We start from the raw sequence: 26797 nt of genomic DNA on the forward strand, positions 1-26797 counted from the left end.
TCTAGTCAAAGCTATGGTTTTTCCAGTAGTCATGTGTGGATGTGAGACTTGGACTGTACAGAAAGCTGAGCACTGAAGAATTGATGCTTTTGGACTGTGGTGTTGGAGGAGACTCTTGAGAGTCCCCTGGACTGCAAGGAGATCCAACCAGTCCATCCTAAAGGAAATCAGTCCTGTGTAGTCATTGGAAGGACTGATGCTGATGCTGAAACTCCAGTACTTTGGCCACCTGATGTGAAGAACCGACTCATTGGGAAAGACCCTGATGCTGGGAAGTTTGAAGGCGGGAGGAGAAGGGGACGACAGAGGATGAGATGGTTGGATGGCATCACCAACATGATGGACATGAGTTTGAGTAGGCTCCGGGAGTTGGTGATAGACAAGGAAGCCTGGCGTGCTGCAGTCCTTGGGGTTGCAAAGAGTCGTACAGGACTGAATGACTGAACTGAACTGAGTGACAAGTAGTTTTCAGCGTATGTTTATTGGATAAATCAGTTTTAGGGGAAATGGTAAACATCAGTGTTTGACATTATATCTTCTTGGCAAGGTACTAGTTTTCCTGTATATTTCCCACTGCCTGTACATGCTGGGAGGCTTGTGTTATATGCTGTTGTCCTATGATAGCACTTTTAACTGTGAATCAAGGACGAGCCTGCAAGGTTCTCCTAACAAGGAAGATTTCATGTAGATCTTCAGTTTAGGAACAAAGCTCTTTGTCCAGCCCTGTCTTTGGGCATTGTTTTCTATGTGACTGTAATTTATGATGGTGCCTGTGATTACAATGCAGGCTTTCTGCTCACATTCCCCTTTTCTCACTTTGAGACACTCACCCTGTGGTCATGCTGCTGTGGGGGTGATGCCTAAGAGCTATCTCTGATATCACATACTTAGCATCATGACTTGTCTGCCAGATGGATCAGAAGACAGAGGAATAGACAAATCAAAATGGACAAGAGATAGCTCTTGTGAAGCAGCTGGGGGATGCAAAATCTGATGTTGAAATAATCTTGCTGTGGATCTAGTGCAGTGGTTCTCAACTAGAGGGTTTTATCCCCCAAGGGACATTTGGCTGAAGACATTTTTTATTGTAACAGCTGGGCAGAGTGGGTAGAGCCAGAGATGATGCTGAACATCCTGCGATGCATACACAGGCCAGCTCCTCACAACAAAAAATGTTCTGGTCTAAATGTCAGTAGAGCTGAAGTTGAAGAACCCTGGCCTAGTATATATGAAAATTCTTCTAATTTCTTAGTAAAGTCCTTAGTAGTATCTATCATTAGAGAGTTGTTAAAGTTTTTCTTTTTATTAGTGCAGAAAGAGCAAGCTGAAATTATTCCTTCCAGTAATTTTTTTTAACTGAAATTTAGTTTCAGATTCTGATTTTAAAAATTGCTTTCTTACACTATATAACATCTACTGGTTTGGAAATAATTCATTTTGGCAGCTCATTTAGAGTTATAAAAAGGCAGATGCTTGTGCAGCCACACATTTCACTGCAGTCAAGGTTGCTAAGGACACTACAATACTGAAATAAAAGAAATAGTTTAAGTCCTCAAAGGTCCTCTTTTCTGCTTATCTTTGTCTTTATCCTGTCGCCTAGCACAATGAAGGCTTACAATGAGCATTTTCTTCCAAATTAATTCATTTTTAAAATCCAGATAGCTAGAAAGGTGAGTTTACCAGATTTATCTTCTGCGTTACAATCCCTAATTATCTGAAAGAAAAAGAGGCAAATACGAAGAATTTATTTAAAAAAACTTTAAAAATAGTTTATATGTTCATCCAGTTGTCTTATGCTTTCTTCTTTTACCTGCCTGTGTACTCTGTTAAAATTTGCTTGTAATGATAACTTTAGTCCTGTGAGATCCTAGCGTGCTTCATTAGGTTTAGTGGCTGTTGCATTATTTCTTTTATTGGATCCTAATTCTTTGCAGTATGTTATACATCAGGATAGAGTACAGTCGACACAGGAAGCTCTCAGTGACGTCAAACTCTCACTGTTAAGCAGGTCAGCTACAAGTGATTTAGAGTAAGTCTCCCAGAAGGATGAGAGGGCAGACCCTTTCCCATCCCATGCTTCCTTTTAAGTCCAGCACTTAGCTGAGACTCAGCAGTGAAGAGGCTGCTCCATTCTGTGATCCCTTGAACACCTTGGATCTGACTGAGTATGGAGCTTAGAGTGATTTTATAGGTCATAATCATAGAGCTTTATTTCATGAGGCCACCCAGCTGTGTAGTCAGCTGAGATCAGTATTCACTGGGCTCTATGTTTTTGTTGATTATTGTCTGTCACACTGTGTTACATGTTGACATTGCCCTAAGCCTGGTGCCTCAGTTGCTCTCTGCTCCCATGCTCCTTTCTCATTTCCAGCCATCTCCTCCAGCCCTTTCCCAAATGTTGTGTTGTTAGAAAGAGGCCTAATGGCTCTGGTATCTGAGGAGCCATAGAATGAAGCCTCTGCTTTTCTTCTGAAAGTGTGACACTTTCTTAGTGTTTAAAGTGTTTTAATATTCTTGCCCTATTCTATGGCTCATTTGTTAGTGTGTGTTAGTTGCTCAGTCATGTCCAACTCTTTGTGACCCCATGGACTCTAGCCTGCCAGGCTCCTCTGTCCATGGCATTCTCCAGGCAACAGTGCTGGAGTAGGTTGCCATTCCCTTGTCCAGGGTATCTTCCTAACCCAGGAATCAAACCTGGGTCTCCCACATTGCAGGCAGGTTCTTTACCATCTGGCCATCAGGGAAGCCCCCGTTTGTTAGTTTACTTGGTTTTATTTGCATCTTTGGGATTGCTTTGTTTATTTGACCCAGCAACACTGATTGTTATTCCTTGTATCTGAGCTGCTGATCTATTTATAGAAGCCTTGTCCACTTGCCTCTCCTTCCTTCCTCTCAGCCTTTCCTGTGTACAGAGTTCACCCCTGTATATAATAACCTTTCCCAGGTCACAAGGAAAATGATATCCTCAGGCCCACAATTTGCCTTGACCCAGATGAGTCAGTGGCCAGACACTGATGTTTGCAGGAGAACTGGTCACTGGCCATAGTCTATGCTGTTTTCCTGCCTCAGTGACTTTTAGCTGTAGAGTTTCCATTTACTATTTATTTCCACAGTGAAGAACACAGCTGAGTTTGGTACAGCAGATTTTGCTTTGTTGAACTTTATGAAATGCACTGAAGGCTGTTCTTTTCACTTATTCTACCATAACCAGAGTGGTACAATGGATGAAGTGTTGCATGGGGATGAGGAAATCTTTGCTGTCTACACTTGAGTGTTCTAGAGTCACTTTGAAGCATGTTGCCTAATTTAAAAATTTTCAGTTAAGAGTTTTGTTACGTTGTTTCTGAAGTAGTTTTAATGGTTTTAGAAATTATGTGGGCAGAAGATGTCTAAAGGAAATACCTCTGACAATCTTGTGTTTTAACTTTATTTTTCTTACAGATGTGATTATATTGATTAAATCAGATAGTGTCCATCTGTACTGTAATCCTGTAAATTATCGCTATCTGTTACCCTATGTGGCCAATTGGAGAAATCTGCATTTCCACTGCATGACTGAAAATGAGGTGAGGAGAAAAGATAAAACAAAAATGTAGAGACACTCTAAGGATACTTCAGGAAAAAATATAAGTGGAACAGAAGGTCCTTAAAAAAATTAAATTGGGGCCTTCCCTGGCAGTCAAGTGATTAGGACTCTGAACTTCCACTGCAGAGGGCACAGTTTAGTCCCTGGTTAGGGAAGTAAGATCCTGCATGCCATGTGACATGACTCCGTCCCCACCCCAAATCAAATTGTGAAATGTGGTTTCACAAAAAAGTTATTTGTTTTAGTGGAACTTTTCATATTTCATTATGAAGCTACCCTAGCAATAAATTACATACCTGAAAAAGGCGAAAAGAACTGGTAAAGTTGTGACCTAGTAGTAGGCTTATGAACCTGCCTTCCTGCTCTGCTTCTTCATCCCCGACCTGGGTCCATTTACTCAGGCCTAGGAATGGCCCCAGGAGCTGTTCTGTGACATCTCCATGTTTGGATTTCTTGGTATTTGTTTCTGTTTCCCTTTGGACCCTTTCTAAGAGTTTGGCTAGAAATCAAATTGGGGCTTAAGATTTAGAACTTTATGGAAGTTGGGACCCAGTGTAAGTTTAGAACCCTTTTTCCATATGAGCATTTGGGGAATTTGTTTGTTTTTGGCTGTGCTATGTGGCATACGGTACCTTAGCTCCTTAACCAGGGATCGAACCCATGCCCCTGCATTGGGAGCTCTGAGTCTTAACCATTGGATCACCAAGAAAGTCCCCCATTTGGGAGATTTTTGAGGATAAGTTTTATCTCTTGAATTAAAGCTCTCTAATCCATTTTGAGTTGATTTTTGTGTGTGGTGTAAGGTAAGGGAATGATGTGTTTTTGATCAACAGACACAAAAAGCTGGCTTTAAAAATACCCTCTTGAAGGGAATTCCTTGGTGGTCCAGTGGTTAGAGCTCTATTCTTTCACTGCCAGGGACACGGGTTCACTCCCTGGTCATAGGACTAAGATGCTTCAAACTGAACAGCATGGCTACCAAAAAAAAAAAAAAAAAACCCTCATGGGACATTAGGGACAGCTAATAAAAATGCAGAGAAAATATGGAATTTTGTATGATGTCTCATTAGAGCCTGATTTCTTTACTTCTCCTTCCATAGTATGAAGATGAGGAAGCTGCAGAAGAATTTAAAATTGCCAGCTTTGTGGACATGGTTCGAGACTGTAGTAGAATTGGCATTCCTTATAGCTCCCAAGGTGTGTATCTGACAGTCATCCATGTTATAACCTTGCTGGGATGGTGTATAAGTCGAAAGTCCTTACTTCTCCTTTCCGTGGAGACATGCAGCTGGAAAACCCGTTGATCTGTTTTCACTAAAGGCAGAGAGGATCAAGCAGAATGAAATTTGAGGACTTTGCTATGCAAGTTTGCGTTCGTAACTGAAGTTTCTGCAGCATCACAGCATGCTACCAGCAATCAGATGGAAGGACTCATCAGGATTTACTGTAGTTGCCATCTAGTCTGTACCACTTATTAAAGATGAAATATAGTTGTGGCGCCTCTTGCCAGTAAGAAATAGTAATTTGGGTAGCTGTAAAAATATGCTGATGGTGAGGCTCAAAAATAATGTATAGGGGATTTCCCTGCTGATCCAGTGCTTATTAAGACTTCGTGCTTCCATTGCAGGGTATGTGGGTTCAATCCTTGGTTGGGAAACTGAGGTCCCACATGCTATGGGCGTGGCCAAAAAAAAAAGTGTAAAAACAGAAGGAAAAGATCAGCAAGTTTAGCAGTGCTTCTGTCTTTATCTACTAAAAGGGGAAAAAAAAACTTGCATATTTAATATTCCTTCCTTATTATTATGATTTCATACTTTTCCGTTGAGGAAGTTGGTTAGCTATGTGTTTTTTAAGGGAAAGGAGTCAAGTTTTGGTCTGTTAATAAATATATCCACTTAGTGATACAAGTCAGATGTAATAGACCACTATTTGTTTTCTTACTTTCCCTGGAAACCAGAATGTGAAAATATGGAGAAACTTGAATTTTTGTAACTTGTTTGTATTTTGTTTTTTCCTTGACTTTCATTTTGTATTTCTAGTGTTAATATCTAAGCATTTTATCTGTTTCAGTTTTTGGTATTTTTTTTTTTGCTAAATGAGGCTGTGGTGAACTTGTGAGAAATGATGCCTTTCTGACCACATTAGATCAGGTTTAAACTGCTGTATTCAGGATGATATTTGATACATGTTGTACTTGATTCCTCTAGGTCACTTGCAGATATTTGATATGTTTGTAGTGGAGAAGTGGCCTGTTGTACAGGCCTTTGCTCTTGAGGGCATTGGAGGGGATGGATTTTTTACCATGAAATATGAGGTATGTATGAAAAGCAGCATGTTTGGTTTTTGTCTACCACTGAGCTGTTTTTATGAATGCCTACAGTGTGGGTGTTCATTATAAAACTTTAGAAAGCTGGGAGTGACTCCAAAGGGTATGGGGCAGTTTAAAGGATTTGAAATGGAAAATTATTGCTGTTTAAGGCTAGTCTGCAAAGTGAGCTCCTATGCCTTTTATTCTTAAAGCTTCTCTCTGTCCTCCTTTCTCTCCTTTCCCCACTCTGAGTTAACTATAGCAACCCAGGCTGACTCCTCTTATAACTTTTACTGTCCTATGTCACTTATATTTGTCATACCCACTTAGCCACTCACCCACCCCTGGCCTCTGGATTGGAAGTTTCTGGAGAACAAAAGTATTCTTATTGTTGTTTTTATCTCAGAAGTTTGTATAATTTAACTATTTAAGGGCAATGAAAGGGAGAGTGCAGAATTTTGTGTAATTACTGTGTACTAGGGGCTTCCCAGGTGGTGCTAGTGGTAAAGAACCCACCTTCCAATGCAGGAGATGCAGGTTCAGTCCCTGGGTTGGGAAGATCCCCTGGAGGAGGACATGGTAACCCACTCTAGTATTCTTACCTGGAGAATCCCATGAACAGAGGAGCCTGGCAGGCTATAGTCCATGGGATCAGAAAAGACTCAGACACTACTTAGCAACTAAACAACAACTAGAGGAATAAAAAGATTAGCTTTTATGGTAAGAACAGTATCTTTTATTTCAGTGTTATGCACCTAGAAGATGACCAGTTAAGTGTTGTTAAGTGAATTAATGAATGAGAACTGGAAGAGGGGATCATCTAGGGTATGCATTAGGAAGGATGACCTGGTATCCATATGCTGCCATAGGATCCCCACTGAAATGATCTGCTCTCAGTACAGGAAACCAGACATGCTGGAAATGGGGCTGTACTCTTAGGGATAGAGTAAGTGGGATCTTTGGAAGCAAGGTCCAGGACTAATTCTTTTGCCTCCTTCTGAGAAGTAGCAGTGTCCCTAAGAAATGATTGAAGGCTCACCTGGCAAACCCTGTAATGTAGAGGAACACGGGCTGTAGGGATGAAGAAGACACACACCACATCAGCCCCACTCTTCTTGCGCCAAACCAGTTTTCTCACATTTATTATAATAAAGTAGAACATCCACAAGGCTGTGGGAGCTGCCCCTGACAGCAGTTAACACCCTAAAATTTGGAAGAAGGGGGCTTCACAGGTGGCACAGTTGGTAAAGAATCTGCCTGCCAATGCAAGAGACACAAGATACATGAGTTCTATCCCTGGGTCAGGAAGATCCCCTGGAGCAGGAAATGGCAACCTGTTCTAGTATTCTTGCCTGGAAAACTCCATGGACAGAGTAGCCTGGCAGGCTACAGTCATGGAGTTGCAGAGTTGGACACAACTGAGCACACACAATTTAGAATAGGGATTTGAAAGGAGGCATGCCATAGGACATAGAGAAGAACCTTAAAATTTTTAGTGATAATGGTAATGTTTATTTTCAGTTAATTGTATAAACTATGTGTTTATTCTGTCTTGTAAATGCCAGGCTGTGTTCTCAGCATTTTGTATAAATTAATTTGGAAAGAAAGTGAAAGTCAGTCGTGTCCGACTCTTTGCAACCCCATGGACTATACAGTCCAGGAATTCTCTGGGCCAGAGTACTGGAGTGGGTAGCCGTTCCCTTCTCCAGGAGATCTTCCCAGTCCAGGGATTGAATCCAGGTCTCCTGCATTGCAGGCGGATTCTTTACCAGCTGAGCCACCAGGGAAGCCCATGAATTAACTTTAATTCCTACAATCACCCTCTGAAGTAGGTCCTGTTACCATCCCTATTTTACAGAAAGTTTAAATGAATTTCCCAGCTCACAGAACTAGTAGCCAGTGAGTGGCAGGGCTAAAGCCCAGTCCAGAAAGTCAGGCTTCTGACCCCATGCTTCTAACCCCTGGGCTACCACTAGGTACTTGGAAAGCAGTGTACTTGGAAGCTCCACAATTCATGCAGCTCAAGTAGGGCAGGCCCCTGGCTCCTGCCTTGAGGTGCATCAAATCATGAAGTCAGATCCCAAAGGAACAAAATTCCCTTTCAGAAAAACTTTTATAGGTAATGTAGATTTTTTCCTGGAGGGTGGTGTTTTTAGGGGCAGTGAGGAGGAAACAGCATACATCATATAGTATAAGTTATTACTGTAACTCTTCTCTGAGAATCCCTTGTTTTAGATCCTGCCCTTATACTTTTCTTGGTCCCAGTCTCATTTTCCCTCACCTCTCTTCTCTTCCTTACCTTGTCCTTCCTTGACCTTTAAGGTAGGCAGCAGTTTGGCCTAGTGATCAACTCTGTCATCATACTGTCTGCTTCTCTCTGATTCACATATTAGAGGCCTGATGACTGCCTGAGCCAGAAAAGTTCCTGCCTCCTTTGAAAGCTAGGAGGAGAACTACAGATATAACTTAATTTTTTAAACTTCTCTTTTATTGATGCTTATACCCAGAGGAAAACCCTTAACTCAGAGGATGTTTTGTCCCTGTTGTGGTAGGTGCCAGCATGAGAAAGGAAGCCAGACTCTTATAGCATTTACTTGATATTTAGGCTGGGCCAGACTAAGTTATGGATACAGAGAACTGTTTCTTCCTGGAAGCAGTACAGGGTAGTTCCTCTGCTAGGGCTTTCCCTATCTCCAACTTCCTTCTTACTCTCCAGCTACTAGAACTGTGTGATCTGGTAATGTAAATTTACATTAACCAACTCTTCAAGGGAGAATTCTAAAAGCAAACTTCTGAATAATAACTATAGAGTAAGCATTCATTCACCTGCTAATGGACAAACATAAAATTTTTTGTACTGAAAAGTAGAATAAACCCTGTGAAAAAATTGAAAAGATAAGAAAGAGACCATAGCATATTAGTTGCAGGGATGGATCAGCATGATTTAAAAAAATATTTTCTCTAGGAAATAAAATAAAAATTGAGAAATATATCGTTTGTACTTTTCAAGCATGCAGTTTTTAGAAAGAGAGGCAAGATGTGGTATTTAGAGCAAGCAGAATTTAAAAGAGAGGTGGATGGCATAAGAGGAAATATTATTATAAGTCTTGAAATTCACTAGTAGAATTAAGATTTGAATTTCAAAATAGAAATCAGGGAGATTGCCAAATGGGGAGTATAAGGACCCTGAGCTCATCCCCTCTCCCAAGCACACCAAAATCACAATTATTTACAGAACAACCATTGATGAAAAAAAGACCATAACCTACCAGGAAAGACCTGGTACAGCTAAAGACATAAGGAATGAACCACAAGACAGGTAGGAAGGATGGACTTCTGATGTAGTCAAGTCCCATTCCTCAGGTAGGTGACCTACAGCTGGAGAGTTACTACATTGCAGAGGTTCTCGTAGAGCAGTGAGAGTTCTGAGCTCCATGGTGGCCTCTGCAGCCTGGCAGAGCTGCACTGGGAAGATAAGCTGCCAGAGCATTTGACTTGGAAGGTCAGCAGGGCTTAATTTCAGGAGTCCCACAGGACTGAGGGAAATAGAGATTTCTTTCTTACAGGGCATACACAAAGTATCATACACTCCAGAACTCAGGACAAAAGCAGTCATTTGATGGAACCCTGGACCAGACTTATCTGCTGGTGTTGGGGAGTGTCCCAGAGAAGCAAGAGGCAATTGCAGCTCACCCTGGGGATATAGATGATGGTGGCAGCCATTCCTTGGATGTGCCCTTCTGCCACGTGGACACTGGTGGTAATGGGCACCATTGTAGAATCCTCCCTTTTGCTCGTTAGCACCAAGACCTGGCCTCATAAACATGTAGAAGCCAGTGGTGGGACACCTCAGATGAAACGAACTGGGTGGAGGAACAGCCCCATCCATCAGCAAGCAGGCTACCTAAAGATTTCCTGAGTTCTCAACCACCTTTAGACTTATCCCTGCCCACCAGAGGCCAAGACCCAGCCTCACCCACCAGTGAGAAGGCACCAGTTCCAGGATCCCCTGATCCCTGACCCTGCCCTTCAGGAAGCCTTCTGTGGCCTCTGGACCAGCCTCATCAATCAGGGGTCAGACACCAAATGCAGAAAAACCAGACTTCCACAGCCTATGAATCCAGCCTGCCCAAAGCAGGCCAAACCCTGACTTAAGACCACGTTGACCCTGGCCCTGCCCACACTAAGAAGCAAATACAAGCTTTAGGATACCCTGAACCACAAACGCAACTGTCACCCCCCCTCCCAGTAATCTGACACCAGCTCTGAGATCCCTGGGCCTGGAAACCAGACTCCAGGACCCAGATCTACCTGTTAGTAGTCTGGCACTAACCCCAGGACCTGGCTTCACCCACTAACAGTCTTAGAGTCTAATGGATCCTGACTCTTCCTACCAATGAACCAGCATGAGTCCTGAGGCTCCCTGAGGTTCTCCAGCCCACCAACCTGCAGCCAGCAGTCTCTGCATAAGGGAGGGCCTGGTAAACCCAACTGGACCAGGTGCCAACAAAGTCTTATCACATCACCCAAATAGCCCTCCACAAGAGAGGGACCCATGCAGCCAACATAGGGAAACCCCTGGAACATATAGCTTGGGTGATGAGAGGGGTATGCACTGCTGAGATGCATAGAATGTCTCCTACAGAAGGCCTCTTCTCTAAAGTCAGGAAACATAACTAACCCACCAGATAAATAATACATACAGCAGCTTAGGCAAAATGAAATGACAGACATGTTCCAGTCAAAGGAATAGGAAAAAAACCCAGAAGACAAATGAAAAGCTTGTCTTCCCAAGAAAGAGTGAAGGTAGTGATTGTAAAAATGATCAAAAAATGTGAGAGAAGAATAGATGCACAGAGCAAAAAACTAAGTTTTAAACAATGAGAACATAAAAAGAACAGCTATAGAAGAATACAACTAAAATGAAAAATACATTAGAAGGAATCATCAGATTAAATGATACAGAATGGATCAGCGAGCTGGAAGACAAAGTAGTGGAAATCACTGATGCTGAACAGAAAAAAGAATGAAATGACATATAAGAGACCTCTGGGACAACATCTAGCACACTAATATTTGCATTTTAGGAGTCTTAGAAAGAAAGGTGCTAAGAATATCCCTGAATACTTAATAGCCAAAAACTTAATAGCCATAAACAGTCCTTCAAGACCAGGAAGTGCATATAGGATTAACCCAAAAAGGAACATACGAAGACACATTGTAATCAAAATGTAAAATTTAAAGAGAGAATATTAAAAGTAACAAGACAGAAGGAACAAATAACATACAAGGGAACTCCCATAAGGCTGTCAGCTGACTTTTAATCAGAAGCCCTGCAGGCCAGAAGGAAGTGCTAAGTTCAATATGCTACACAATAGGGCTCTCATTCATATTTATCGGCGAGAGTAAAAGCTTTGTAGACAAAAGCTAAGAGTTCACCAAACCAATTTTACAACAAGTGTTAAAGGAACTTCTCTAGGTGAAAAAAGAAAAGGCTATGACTCTAAAAACATGAAAATTCTGAAATGAAAAAGATAAAGGAAAACATACAATAAAGATAGGAAATCATCCATGCATGAACCTAATAGGAAAGTTTAAAGATGAAAGTAGTGAAATCCACAACATCTACAGATACGCACAATAAACAGTTAAAGGGTACACAAAACAATTAGATGTAAAATGTGATACTGAAAATAGTAATTGGGAGGGGAAGAGAGTATACACTGTGGGATTATTAAGATGAATTTGAAATTAAGAGATCAAAAACTTAAAAACTATCAAGTGTACATAGAACGTTATATTAAAAACCTTGTTATAGCCACAAACCAAAAGTCTGTAATAGATATACACACACAAAAAAAAATCCAAATATAACGCTAAAGATAGTCACTAAATCACAACAGAAAGAAGGAAGGGGGAAAAGGCCTACAAAAGTAACCCCAAAACAGATAACAAAGTGGCAATAAGAGCATACATATCAATAATTAACTTAAATGTAAATGGACTGAATGCTCCAATCAAAAGACACAGAATAGCTGAGTGGATACAAGAACAAGACATATGTGTGTGTGTGTGAGTGTATACTGCCCAGAAGAGACCACTTCAGGTTTATAGACACAGACTGAAAGTGAGGGGATGGAAAAAGATATTCCATGCAAATAGAAATCAAAGCCAGGATTGCAATACTTAGACAATAATAAGCCCTAAAATAAATGCTGTTGTAAGAGATAAAGAAGGATACCACATGATAATCAAGGGATCAATGCACTAAGATATGACAGTTATATCTGCACCCAATATAGGAGCAACTAAATAGGTCTAGTCAAGGCTATGGTTTTTCCAGTAGTCATGTTTGGATGTGAGAGTTGGACTATAAAGAAAGCTGAGCACTGAAGAATTGATGCTTTTGAACTGTGGTATTGGAGAAGACTCTTGAGAGTCCCTTGGACTACAAGGAGACCCAGCCAGTTCATCCTAAAGGAGATCAGTCCTGGGTGTTCATTGGAAGGTCTGATGTTGAAGCCGAAACTGAAATACTTTGCCCATCTGATGCGAAGAATTGACTCACTGGAAAAGACCCTGCTGCTGGGAAAGAGTGAGGGCAGGAGGAAAACGGGATGACAGAGGATGAGATGGTTGGATGGCATCACTGATTCAATGGACATGAGTTTGGGTAAACTCTGGCAGCTGGAGATGAACAGGGTGGCCTGCTGTGCTGCAGTTCATGGGGTCGCAAAGAGTTGGACACGACTGAGCAACTAAACTGCCTGAAACACATATATCAGATATTAATGGACAGAAAGGGAGAAATTGACAGTAACACAATAATAGAGGAGAATTTGAACACCTCAGTTACATTAATGGACAGATCATCTGGACAGAAAATCAGTAAGGAAGCACTGCCCTTAAATGACACATTAGACCAAACGGACTTATTTGGTAAGAGTATTTCATCCGAAAGCAGCAGAAAACACATTCTTTTCAAGTCTACGTGAAACATTCTGGAGGATAGGTCACATACTAGGCTACAAAACAAGTCTTGGTGAAGAAAATTGAAATCATATCAAGCATCTTTTCCAGCCACAATACTGACTAGAAACCAACTGCAAGGGGGGGAGAAAAATGGCAAAATCTTCAAAACACATGGAGGGTAAACAATATGTTACTTAACAACAAATGGATTACTGAAGAAATCAAAGAGGAAATCAGAAATTCAGTTCAGTCGCTCAGTCGTGTCCGACTCTTTGCAACCCCATGAACCGCAGCATGCCTGGCCTCCATGTCCATCACCAACTCCCAGAGTTCACTCAAACCCACGTCCGAGTCGATGATGCCATCCAGCCATCTCATCCTCTGTCATCCTCTCCTCCTGCCTCCAATCCCTCCCAGCCTCAGAATCTTTTGAGTCAACTCTTCGCATGAGGTGGCCAAAGTACTGGAGTTTCAGCTTTAGCATCATTCCTTCCAAAGAACACCCAGGACTGATCTCCTTCAGAATGGACTGGTTGGATCTCCTTGCAGTCCAAGGGACTCTCAAGAGTCTTCTCCAACACCACAGTTCAAAAGTATCCGGTGCTCAGCTTTCTTCACAGTCCAACTCTCACATCCATACATGACCACTGGAAAAACCATAGCCTTAGAGCCTAATGAAAATGAAAACATGACAGTTCAATACCATTCTGTATGCTGAGTGTGTTGAGTCACTTCAGTCGTGTCTGATTCTGTGACCCTATGGCCTGTAGCCCACCAGGCTCCTCTGTCCATGGGATTCTCCGAGCAAGAATAGTGGAATGGGTTGCCGTGCTTTCCTCCAGTGTCTCTTTTGTCTCCCCCACTGGCAGGCAGGTTTTTTACCACTAGCGCCACCTGGGAAACCTCAGTATCTATAGTGAAAGTGTTAGTTGCTCAGTCATGTCTGACTCTGCAACCCCATGGACTGTAGCTTGCTAGGCTTCTTTGTCCGTGGAATTTTCCAGGCAAGAATACTGGAGTTGGTAGTCATTTCCTTCTCCAGGGATCTTCCTGACTCAGGGATCAAACCTGGGTTTCCTGCCTTGAAGGCAAATTCTTTACTATCTGAGCCATCAGTATCTATGGGACACAGCAGAAACAGTTCTGAGAGGGAAGTTTGTACCAAAACAAGCTTACTTCAGGAAACAAGATAAATCTCAAACAACCTACCAGTGTGAGTGAAATTGCTCAGTCATGTCCGACTCTTTGCGATCCCGTGGACTGTAGCCTACCAGGCTCCCCCATCCATGGAATTTTCCAGGCAAGTGTACTGGAGGGGGTTGCCATTTCCTTCTCTAGGGGTCTTCCCGACCCAGGGATCGAACCCAGGTCTCCCGCATTGCAGGCAGATGCTTTACTGTCTGAACTATCAGGAAAGCCCACCTTACACCTAAAGGAACTATAGAAAGAACAACAAACAAATCCCAAAGTAAGTAGAAGGAAAAAAATCATAAAGACAGTAGAACTAAATGAAATAGAGACTAAATAAAAATAGGAAAGATCAGTTAAACTAAAAGCTGGCTCTTTGAAAAAATAAAATTGTTGCGTCTTTAACCAGATTCATCAAGAAAAAAAGGGAGAGGGTCCAGATCAGTAATGTGAGAAGTGAAAAGGAAGTGACAACCAACACCACAGAAATACAGAGGATCATGCGAGACCACTACAACAACCACATACCAGTAAAGTGAACAAACTAGAAGAAATGGACCAATTCTTAGAATGGTACAGTCTCCCAAGAAATTAAAAATATGAACAAACCAGTTACCAGTATTAATTAATCAGTCTAAAAATAAAAAACCACACACAAACACCTTCCAGAAAATAATAGAACAGGACCAGATGTCTTCACAGGTAAGTTATACCAAACATTTGAAGAGTTAACACCTATCCTTCTGAAGCTATTCCAAAAGATTGCAGAGAACACTTCCAGAATCATTCTCTGAGGCCAGCATCACCTAATAGCAAAATTAGACTAAGATGTCACAGAAGAAGAAAATAACAGGCTGATATTAGTAATGAACATAGGTGTAGATATTGTCAACAAAATTTTCAGTTGAATGCAAAGCGCAGTTAAAGGATCCTACATCATGATCACATAGGACCTATCACTGGAAATTTTCAGTATCCGTACATCAATCAGTGTGATACATCACATTAACAACATGAAAAAAAAAGTCAGTAGATGCAGAAAAGGCTTTTAACAAAATACAACATCTGTTTATGATTTAAGAGAAACCTCCAGAAAGTGCACACTGAGGGAGCATACCTCAACATAATAAAGGCCATACATGACCAAAAACAAGGAATCAAGATTGGAAAGGAAGAAGTAAAGCTGTCACTGTTTGCAGATGACATAGTTCTCTACGTAGAAAATCCTGCAGATGCTACCAGAAATCTACTAGAGCTCATCAGTGAAGCTGGTGAAGTTGCAGGATACAAAGTTAATACACAAAAATCTGTTGCATTTCCATATACTAACAGTTAACTATCACAAGGAGAAATTAAGGAAACAACCCCATTTACCATCTCATCAAAAAGAATGAAATACTTAGGAATAAATGTACCTCAGGAGATAAAAGAACTCAGGAAACAGACATTGGTGAAGCAAATTAAATACAACACAAATGGAAAAATATACTATGTTCTTTGATTGGAAGAATTAATATTGTTAAAATGACTATACTTATCCAAGGCAATATACAGATTCAATGTAATCCTTGTCAGAATACCAGTGTCTTTCACAGAAGTAGAACAAATATTTCTAAAATTTGTAGAAGTGAAGTCACTCAGTCGTGTCCAACTCTTTGGAACCCCATAAACTGTAGCGTACCAGGCTCCTCTGTCCATGGGATTTTCCAGGCAACAGTACTAGAGTGGATTGCCATTTCCTTCTCCAGGTGATCTTCCCAACCTGGGGCTCGAACTCAGGTCTCCCACATTGTAGACAGACCCTTTACCGTCTGAGCCACCAGTATGAAAATACAAAATACCCCAAATAGCCAAAATGGTCTTGAGAAAAAGAGCTGGAAGGGTCACAGTCCCTGACTTCAGACTGTACTACAAAACTACAGTAATAATAGCAGTATGTCTTAATACTGACATACAGACACACATAGATCAATGAAACACAATAGAGAGCTCAGCGTTAAATCCATGCACTTAAGGTCAGTTAATCTACAACAAAAGAGGCAAGAATATACAATGGAGAAAGGACAGTCTCTTCAGTAGATAATAGGGAAAACTGGACAGTTGTGTGTAAAAGTATGAAATCAGAACATTCTCTAACACCATATACAAAAATAAAGTGGGCTAAAGACCTAAGTGTGAGACTGGAAACAAACTAGAGGAAAACCTAGGCAGAACACTCTGACATTAATTGTGGCAATAGGTTTTTGGATCTGCCTCCTAAAGCGAGGAAAATAAAAGCAAAAATAGAGAAATTGGGCCTAATTAATCTTAAAATCTTTTGCCCAGCAAAGGAAACCATCCACAAAATAAAGACAACCTTGTGAATAAGAGAAGATACTTGCAGATGATACGGTTGATAAGAGTTAATATCCAAAATACGTAAACAGCTCATAGAACTCCACATAAAAGAAAAAATCCAAAAATGGGTAGAAGACCTAAAGAGACTTTAACCAAAGAAGACGTACAGATGGCCAACAAGCATGTGAAAAGGTGCTCAACATCACTAGTCACCAGGGAAATGCAAATCAAAACCGTAATGAGATTTCACCTCTTATTTGTCAGCATGACATCAAAAAGAACACAAATGTTGGTGAGGATGTAGAGAAATGGGAACATAACATACACTGTTGGTAGGAATATAAATTGGTGCAGTCACTGTGGAAAACAGTATGGAAGTTCCTCAAAAAGCTAAAAATATAACTACCATATAACCCAGCAGTTCCACTCCTAGGGAATTACTGGATTATATATATATGTACATGTATATGTAAACCCAAAACCACTAACTCAATACATGCATCCCAACGTTCATAGCAACATTATTTACAGTTGTAAACCCAAACCGCTAACTCAATACATGCGCCCTAACGTTCATAGCAACATTATTTAGTTGTAAACCCAAACTGCTGACTCAATACATGCACCCCAATGTTCATAGCAACATTATTTACAGTTGTCAATATACGTGTGCTAAGTCACTTCAGTCGTGTCTGATTCTTTGTGACCCTATGGACAGTAGCCCACCAGGCTCCTCTATCCATGGGGATTCTCCAGGCAAGAATACTAGAGTGGGTTGCCATGCCCTCCTCCAGGGTATCTTCCCGATCCAGAGATAGAACCTGCAGCTCTTATGTCTCCTCCACTGGGAGGCAGGTTCTTTACCACTAGTGCCACCTGGAAAGCCCATTGTCAATATATGGAAACCACCTAAGTGTTGATCAATAGAAGAATGGAAAGAAGATATGGTATATGTATGTATGTGTGTATATATACAGTGGAATACTGCTTAGCCATAAAAAATGAAAATTTGCAACAACATGGGTGCACTTGGGAGGGTATTAAACTGAATGAAGTAAGTCAAAGACAGGCACTTATGGTATCACTTATATGTGCAATCTGAAAAATACAACACTACTATAAATAAAATGGAAAAGAAACAGACCCACAGGTACAAAGAACTAACTAGTGGTTACCAGAGGGAACAGGGAAGTAGGGGAAGGCAGTATAGGGGTAGGGGAATGAGAGGTACAAACTGTTATATTGAAGATAAGCTACAGAGTTGAATTGTACAACACAGGGAATATAGCCAGTATTTTATAACTATAAATGTAGTATAACCTTTCAAGTTGTGAATCACTGTATTGTATACCTGTAAGTTGTATAATTTTGTACATCAACTGTACTTAAATAAATTTAAAAAATGGAAATCAAGTTCAGTACCTCAAAAGTCTCATCAGTTGGCACATTTGTAAAACTGTTGCTCTTTATAGAGAAGGGAGCCAAATAGGTCAAATCAATAAGGAAGAAGATAATAAAATGGAGGATAGAGAATGGAAAATGGTGATATCAAAAGTGAAGGTTATGTAATAGTGTGTGTTGTCCTTCCCACCTCGCAGAGTGACAAGCAACCAGACATTTACCAACTGCCACCTCCTTAGTAGGAAAGACAAGGAACACAGTGAGTGGGTGGAGTTTCTTTATGGAAACTGGAAAACAAAGGTAACGAATTGGGTAGTGTAGCTTTTGATGCCTGAGAGTAAAGCTCTCTACATTTTGGTATTTAGAACATGAGGGAGTAGAGATCCTATAACTGCCTCTTACATGTCTACTCTGCTATAAAACTTACTGGTACTTGATAAGCTCTGCTAAGAGCAGAAAGCTTCCCATCAACATTTTTTTGAAAATATAAACAGGCAGTGAAAACTCACCACACATTGGAGTAAATCACCTGTAATTTGAAAGAAAAAATCAAGACTTTCAAAAAATTCTTAATATGACACAAAGATAATTTAAGATACAGGGAGAAAGTTAAGATATAAAACTCTGTTTAGGATGCCTGGAGAAATGTAAGATTTGATTACCATAGAACAAGAGTTATTTTGTGATAAATGAATATAAGGAAAATATGAGCTCTGGAAAGTTATAAGTGATAAAATTAACAGAAATTGGGAGGGTAAAGTTAGGAAAATCTCAAAATTAAAAACTTTAGAAATAAAAGAAAATATGAGAAAAAACTTTAAAATCTTACGAGAACTTATCCATGAGGTTTGATATCCGTTAAGTAGGAGGTCTAGAAGGATAGAACAGAGATACCAGAAGGGAGGAAACTTAAAAACAGAAGTAAACATTTCCAGTGATAATGAGAAACAAAAGCTTTTAAATTAAATCGCTTAGCAAGAATCAGTGAGATTTTTAAAAAAGCTTAAATCTGTCTGTGCTTTTTTTAAACAAAAAGAATTAATATCATAAAAAGCTTCCAGGCAGAAAAAATTAGTCTTGTACAATAAGACAACAGAAATTTGATTTCTCTCCTTCCCCAACCAAAACAAACAAACATTAAACTAACATTAAACATGATAAAAATGGTTTTCAAGACACTAGACATCCGGCAAGGAGGTAATTCCCTTGAGAGAGAGAAGTAGACAAGATGAACCCCAGGATTGTCCTAGCTTACTACAGTTGACCTTCAACAAAATAGGAGTTTGAACTGCATAGGTTCACTTACACAGATTTTTTTTTTCAGTGGTAAGTACTATAATACGTGATCCACAGTGAGGTGAATCCACTGACACAGAACCATGAATGCAGAATTGCTTTTACAGAGGGCTGACTGCAAGCTTTATACGTGGCTTTTCATTTGCAGAGAGCGTCGATTCTCCCATGTTAGCATTAACAGCCATGTCACTCAAGGATCAACTGTACTTTGAGAAAATTTCCAGGCCATGGCATAGGAAGGGGGTACCCAGGTAGATCCCAATGTACTTCTTGAGCTGAGTAGATGCTGCTAAGATTCTGATGAGACCAAAGCATCTAGAGTACTAAAGAGGAAAGATTTCCCCAAAAACAGAACTCCCAAGATCTGTGAAGATTCCTCTTTCCTCCTCCTCTGACATCCCAAGTATTCAACAGAGTATTGATATATGTGCTCTTGTGTGATTTAACCACTGAAGCTGGAGGAAGAAAAAAACAGGTGAAATTATTCCAGAACATTTCCTGATGCATGCTCAGAGCTGGGAATAGTGCCTGTTCCCACCAGTTAGACTCAAAAAATGCATAATTCATAAGGGGCATTGGATAAAGTCTTCAGCAGGGTTTTGTCTCAGTAAGTGGGGAATAATCAGCCCTAGTATGAGCACTGCTCTGGACCCTCGTAACAATTTATAAAAGTAAGACCTGAAAGGATCAAACTGTTCTAAAGTAACTGCATTCCAGAATAAAGCACAAGAATATATGTAGGAATGTGAAAATACCTGGCATCCAACAAGGTAAAATTCACAGTGTCTGGGATCCAAAGATTATCAGTTTACAGGTAAGTGGGAATATATGACTGATAATAAGGTAATCAGTCAATCAAAATTGACCTGAAATGGACAGAAACGTTAGAATTAGCAGACAAGGACATAAAACAGTTATTCTCATTGTATTCCATATGCTCTAGAAGCTAGAGGAAAGATTGAATGGGTTAAACAAATAGAAAATATAAAAAGGACCCAGATAGAACTTCTAGAAGTGAAAATTGCAATATCTAAGATGAAAAATATACTAGATGGCAGTAACATTTACTTAGACCCTGCCAAAGAAGATTAATGATTTTGAAGCCATAGCAGTGGAAACCATCCAAGGTGAATGAAGCACAGAGAGACTGAAGAATCCAAAAGAATGGAAAGAGCATCAGTTCAGTTCAGTGGCTCAGTCATGTCCAACTCTTTGCGACCCCATGAACCGGAGCACACCAGGCCTCCCTGTCCATCACCAACTCCCGGAGTGAACCCACATTTGTGGTTATCTGGGTCATGAAGATCTTTTTTGTGTACTACTTCTGTATATTCTTGCCACCTCTTTTTAATATCTTCTGCTTTTGTTAGGTTCATACCATTTCTGTCCTTCATTGAGCCCATCTTTGCATCAAATGTTCCCTTGGTATCTCTAATTTTCTTGAAAAGATCTCTAGTCTTTCCCACTCTGTTGTTTTCCTCTATTTCTTTGGATTGATCACTGAGGAAGGCTTTCTTATCTCTCCTTGCTATTCTTTGAAACTCTGCATTTAAATGTGTCTGTCTTCCTTTTCTCCTTTGCTTTTTGCTTCTCTTCTTTCCACACACCTGAATGGTCTAGTGGTTTTTCCCACTTTCTTCAATTTAAGTCTGAATTTGGCAATAAGGAGTTCATGATCTGAGCCATATTCAGCCCTTGGTCTTGTTTCTGCTGACTAGAAAGAACATCAATGATTGCCAAATCAGTCATAGGACAGAATAAAGACATTTTAAAACTCAAAAAAATTTTTTCCTTCCATTAATCTTTTCTTAGAAAGCTATTGAAGGATGTGCTCTAACACACAAGGAAGTCAGCCAAGGAAGAGACAAATTAAGCCACGGGATCAAATCCATCATGTGAGAGCCTCAGAATGAAGCTGGAAGAAAGAGATAGATTATCTGATATCTTTAAACCAGTAGTTCTCAATTGGAATGATTTTGCTGTCTCATCCCTCTCCTCCCCCCAATATTTGGACATGCTTTTGATTTGCCTAGACAGGGAGGGTTATTGTTACAGGCATCCAGTGAGTAAGAGACCGAGGATGTTGCACAAGACAATGCAAGGGCGTCCCCTCACATCAAAGAAATAACTGGCCCCCAAATTACAGTAGTGTTGCTATTGAGAAACTAGTGTAAGGAGATTAACTGTGAGCAAATTAAGTGGGGAAGGTAGAAAAAAATTTAGGATTGATTTTTTTTTTAATAATACAAGTTAAAACAGCTGTTGGTAGCTTTTGGAAAAACGAAATTTGTTTAAGAAAGTAAATAGGAGTATGGTATGTACTAGGCGTGCAGTAAATTTTATATATATATTACATATATATCTTTAATATTATAAATAATAACTATTAGTATAGCCAGAAAAGTCATATCATGGTATTAGGTATGTGTGTGAGAAAAAGTGAGAATGGGGATAAGTATAGCAGAGCTACATCTTTGTGATAAGTCAGTATTTAATTTCTGAATTGAAAATGAAGAGATAGTGGTAGATGCTTATATCAAAATATGGAAGTAATTACCAGAAAGAAAACATTAAAAGACTTCAAAGTGGTTGCCTCTGAGGATTGAGACAAGTGGCAGTTTATGGAAGATTGAAGTAGGGATTAAAATTTTTTCATTACAGGCCTTTAATACTAGTACTTGATTTTTTTAAACTGTAAGAATATATTATTCTAATTAAAGTTTTATTTTAAGTGAATTCAAAATATATTTGTATGTATGTTTGTATGTGTATATGTATTTGCCCATCAATGATATTCAAAAGATATACTAAAGTCTCTGAATCTGAAAAGATAATTTCCTTCAATGGGACACATTTATCAAGTATGTATAGGTTCTGATAATTGACGAAGTTTTGATATATTATTCACCAAGAAAACCATTTCTAACTGTCAGAAAATAATTCTGATTGTCCTAATGATACCGACTCAGTTATTTCAGTGTTTTCCCCCTTGTATTACAGTTGCAAGATGTGAGTTTGAATCTATGGAATGTCTACAGCAAGATGGATCCTGTGTCCCTGGAGAGTTTGCTTTCCGAGGTAAAGAGCCACACTGTATTTGACATATATATATTATAACCAGCTCAGTAACCTACTAATGATATATAACTTGTAGAGATGCAGAATATATTTTAGTTTGCATTTAGTTAAAGAATTGAGCAGTTTCTTCCTTGATTGTTATCTTGAACTCCTTGGGAGTGAAAGAGGACCTAGAAAAGAGATATGGCCTCTTTAACTCTGAGAAACCACCTAAGATGAAACCAAGGCTCCCTGCCTTGTTCAAGGTTTAGGTTTTCACCTAAAGACATTCTTTCTGTTGGGCTAGACTTTAGAAAAACAGTCCAGAGGATGCCTTCTCTGAATGAAAAGATCTAATGAAAAGACTAAGAAGTTAGGATATGTCTTAAAGGAATTAAGTATTAGGGGTTGGCAGCGTTTTTCTGTTAAGAGGTGGATAATAGCATTTTAGACCTTGTGAGCCCTGTGTCTTTGTTTGAACTGTTCAACAATACCATTGTAGGCAATGCTTTAATGAATGGTTATGTCTGTATTCCAGGGAAACTTTACTTACAAAAATAAATGGTCTGCCAACAGGCTGTAATTTGCTGACTCCTAGATTAAAGGATCAGGCTTTAATTTTTTGTCTGAACTTTGAAGAAAAAAATTCATGATGGGCAAAACAATTTGTAACAAGGAGCAACAAACAAAACTAAAATATAGATAGGTACTTGTTTAAACAGCTCAGTAGTATGTCTCAGCAGTCATGGATGGATATCCATGGAAAAAGAACAGCTTAAATGTAGCCTTTTAACGATATTAACTGTCAAAGTAAGACCCCAAATAATTCCAAAGACAAAAACAATTCAAATAATGAAAACTACACATCAGTTTCACTTACAAATATCAATGCGTATATTTTAAGTAAAGTGTCAGCAAATAGTATCATACTAAAAGAACTAAAAGAACATTCTATGATAAAGTAGGGTATATTAAGCATTTAATATTTAGTTTAATACCAGAAATCTGTTAATCACTGTACTAATTTTTCTCCTTGGAACAATTTATGATGATTCCATAGACGCCAAAAAGACACTAGATAAAATTGAACATCCATTCTATTTAAACGTTTCTAGTAACGTAGGAATATAAGAGAAAAATAAAACCTGAACTTCTGTTACCTAAAAAGACCTAATTGTCATCATCATCATCAGTCCATGGTGTGGCTAATTATGGGAAAAAGTGAAAAAATTTATAACATTAGAAGTGTAAGAATTATGGGATTTACTTAGTCGTCCAGTGATTAGGACTCTACGCTTCTACTTCTGGGGGCCCGAGTTCAGTTCTTGGTCAGGGAAATAGATCCCACGAGCCAAAAAAAAAGGAAGGAAAAAAAAGACTAAGAATGATAAAGAAAATTTAAGTACTGACAACTAAGAGTAATAAGTTATTTAGGAATTTCTGCAAAGTATCTGGGAGCCATGCCCCACTTGTGTGCAGTGCCCTAAATAGGAGGGAGCTGTAGGTCACACATGGAGACTAGGCATAGCATTGTAGTTTTGAGAACACTGCAATCATCTCCGTAGTCAGTGGAATAGGACCACCCGGAGAACATCTATAATTACACCTAGAACAGCAGTGACATGCAACTGAAGAAGCAACAGCAGTAATCATCATGAACTGTAGACTAAACCCTTTCATAGTTCTCTAATTTCCAGTGAGCTACATATGCTTAGATGGTATCTTGAAGAAGTGAAAGGAAACCCCTTTAATGTCTGAGGGTGGACTTCCCATCTAAGAGGAAGAGTGAGGGCTCAGAGCCAGATTTAGTTTTATTTAGAAAGAATAAAGTAAGATGGTATTTCTTATACCAAAATATGATTGAGTGTATTTATACCCACTACATTATGGAGAGCTGTTACCAATTGGTAAGAAAAATACAGTGGTGGGGAACTGGAAGACAACCAGAATTGGCTGTTCATAAAATAAGAAATAAAAATGACCATGATTTTTTCCCTCCAAGTTAGGGATATAGAAAATCAAAGGAGACCATTCTTCTCATCCTAACAACCAAACAATCTGAATATGCAGCAAAATAGTAGTTTAAAATCAATTAGAGAGCTGAAGATGCAAAGAAACCACAAAGAACTCTGTTTCTGAAAAATAGGGCCCTTCATAGGATGCTGTTCTAATTTTTGATGAAACAGCATGAGGAAGAGAAATTTATCATACACAGGGATCAGTAAAAATCAGTTGACCTTTTAAAGGCCTTTTAATGGCTATATGTGAGTGAGTCAACACTTACCCTCATCTCTATACCATAGGTCTTCACAAGTGTTCAGGTTAGTCCACCCATCTTGCCTGAAGCACTTGATACTCAGCTATAGCCTGGATTAGAGATGAGAGCTGAGAGCAACCCTTTGGCAGCATTTCAAGTCTTCTCAAGTTACAAGCAGCTGCCCTTTTAAGGCTAGGGACAGGCAGCAAGACAAGGATCTCTTTACATACACAGAACCAAGGGACTGGAGAGCAAAGAGAACTTCTTAGCCACCCAAAAAGCTGATAGCCAGCTTGTAAAGCAGGGAGAGATTGTCTGTAATTCCTAAAGCCGATAGCTTAGCTGTGAAATGAAAAGAGATTTCCAGAAGGTTCTCTGAGTGAAATCACTATCAAAGTTTGAATTTAAACCAAATGCAGAATACATCATGAGAAACACTGGGCTGGAAGAAGCACCAGCTGGAATCAAGATTGCTGGGAGAAATATCAATCACCTCAAATATGCAGAAGACACCACCCTTATGGCAGAAAGTGAAGAGGAGCTAAAAAGCCTCTTGATGAAAGTGAAAGAGGAGAGTGAAAAAGTTGGCTTAAAGTTCAGCATTCAGAAAACGAAGATCATGGCATCTGGTCCCATCACTTCATGGGAAATAGATGGGGAAACAGTGGAAAAAGTGTCAGACTGTTTTTTCGGGCTCCAAAATCACTGCAGATGGTGACTGCAGCCGTGAAATTAAAAGACACTTACTCGTTGGAAGGAAAGTTATGACCAACCTAGATAGCATATTCAAAAGCAGAGACATTACTTTGCCAACAAAGGTCCATCTAGTCAAGGCTATGGTTTTTCCAGTGGTCATGTATGGATATGAGAGTTGGACTGTGAAGAAAGCTGAGCGCTGACGAATTGATGCTTTTGAACTGTGGTGTTGGAGAAGACTCTTGAGAGTCCCTTGGACTGCAAGGAGATCCAACCAGTCCATTCTAAAGGAGATCGGTCCTGGGTGTTCTTTGGAAGGAATGATGCTGAAGCTGAAACTCCAGTACTTTGGCCACCTCATGCGAAGAGTAGACTCACTGGAAAAGACTCTGATGCTGGGAGGGATTGGGGGCAGGAGGAGAAGGGGACGACAGAGGATGAGATGGCTGGATGGCATCACCGACTCGATGGACGTGAGTTTGAGTGAACTCCGGGAGTTGGTGATGGACAGGGAGGCCTGGCATGCTGCCATTCATGGGGTTGCAGAGAGTCAGACACGACTGAGCGACTGAACTGAACTGAACAAATGTTACAAGATCCAGGCCTTGATCAATTACAGATCAGATTAACTTAGTTCTCTGCTTTAGTGATCTATTGAAAGAGAGGGATCTAGTGGCTCTTTCTTAGAGATGAGTGATATTTACGTCAGGTTTTACTGTTCTTTTATGCAAAACATCTGGCATATGGGTTTTTTTAAAATTATAAGATAAGAAGAAGCAAGAAAATTTGATATGTGGTCAAGAAAGGAAATAGTCAATAGAAGTAGACCCAGATGTTAGAATTGACCAATGGGGAGTTTAAATGATTGATGAAAGTGCTAAACAATCTGGAAGAAAATGGGACAACATATGTGAAGAGATGAGGAATTTTAACAGAGACCTGACAGCTATAAAAAGAACCAAATGAAAATGCTAGAAATGAAAAATGTAGGGTATAAAAATGGGGGATTTATTAAGTTGGCTAATTTATTAAATTAGACACCAATGAAGAAAAGTTCAGTGAACTTGAAGATAAGTCAATAGAAAGTTTCTAAACTGAAGGACGGAGAGAAAAAGAACAAAAAGGGCAGAGCACAGTATCCAGTATCTGCCAAACAGTGTCAGATGATCTACATAGTAAATCATTGGAGTCCAAGTATAATTGGAGTCCCAGAAGGGAGAGTAGAGAGAAAATGGGGCAATAAATTTAAGTTGATAATATCCAAAAACTTTCTAAATTGATGAAATACATCAGTCCACAAATTCAGGAGCTTCAGTAAACCCTAAGTATGATAAATATGTATGAAAATGACCATAAATTTGTAAAGGGATCTCTGAGGTGAATCTGTATGTGCTAATAAAATTCAAATCCAACAACCAAAAGAAGTTAAAATGCAATTTCAGTCCTGACTTGTGCTGATAAAATATTATAAAAAAAGGGAGCCAATCCATACCCATATTACCTGTTCATTTTAAATTTATCTATTTTTGGCTGTACTGGGTCTTTGTTGCTGTTTTCAGGCTTTCTCTAATTGCTACAAGCAATTATTCTCCAGTTGCAGTACGCAGGCTTATTGTGGTGGCTTCTCATTGTGGAGCATGGGCTTAGCAGCTGCAGCTTGTGGATTCTAGAGCAGGCTCAGCAGTTGTGCACGGGCTCA

At 39.7% G+C, this 26797-nt stretch overlaps 1 protein-coding gene across 1 annotated transcript in view; it reads left to right on the top strand.

The window, feature by feature from the left end:
* The window catches only part of DNAAF9 (dynein axonemal assembly factor 9), a 169592-nt gene that overhangs the window by 32887 nt on the left and 109908 nt on the right, over positions 1–26797 (top strand). The window contains exons 4-7 of the mRNA XM_052650925.1: positions 3442–3566; positions 4687–4783; positions 5794–5900; positions 22089–22166. Coding sequence (XP_052506885.1) covers positions 3442–3566; positions 4687–4783; positions 5794–5900; positions 22089–22166 — 407 coding nt within the window. The remainder of the gene's footprint in view (positions 1–3441; positions 3567–4686; positions 4784–5793; positions 5901–22088; positions 22167–26797) is intronic.

Source organism: Budorcas taxicolor, chromosome 13 (assembly GCF_023091745.1).
Source record: "Budorcas taxicolor isolate Tak-1 chromosome 13, Takin1.1, whole genome shotgun sequence".
Lineage (NCBI taxonomy): Eukaryota > Metazoa > Chordata > Mammalia > Artiodactyla > Bovidae > Budorcas > Budorcas taxicolor.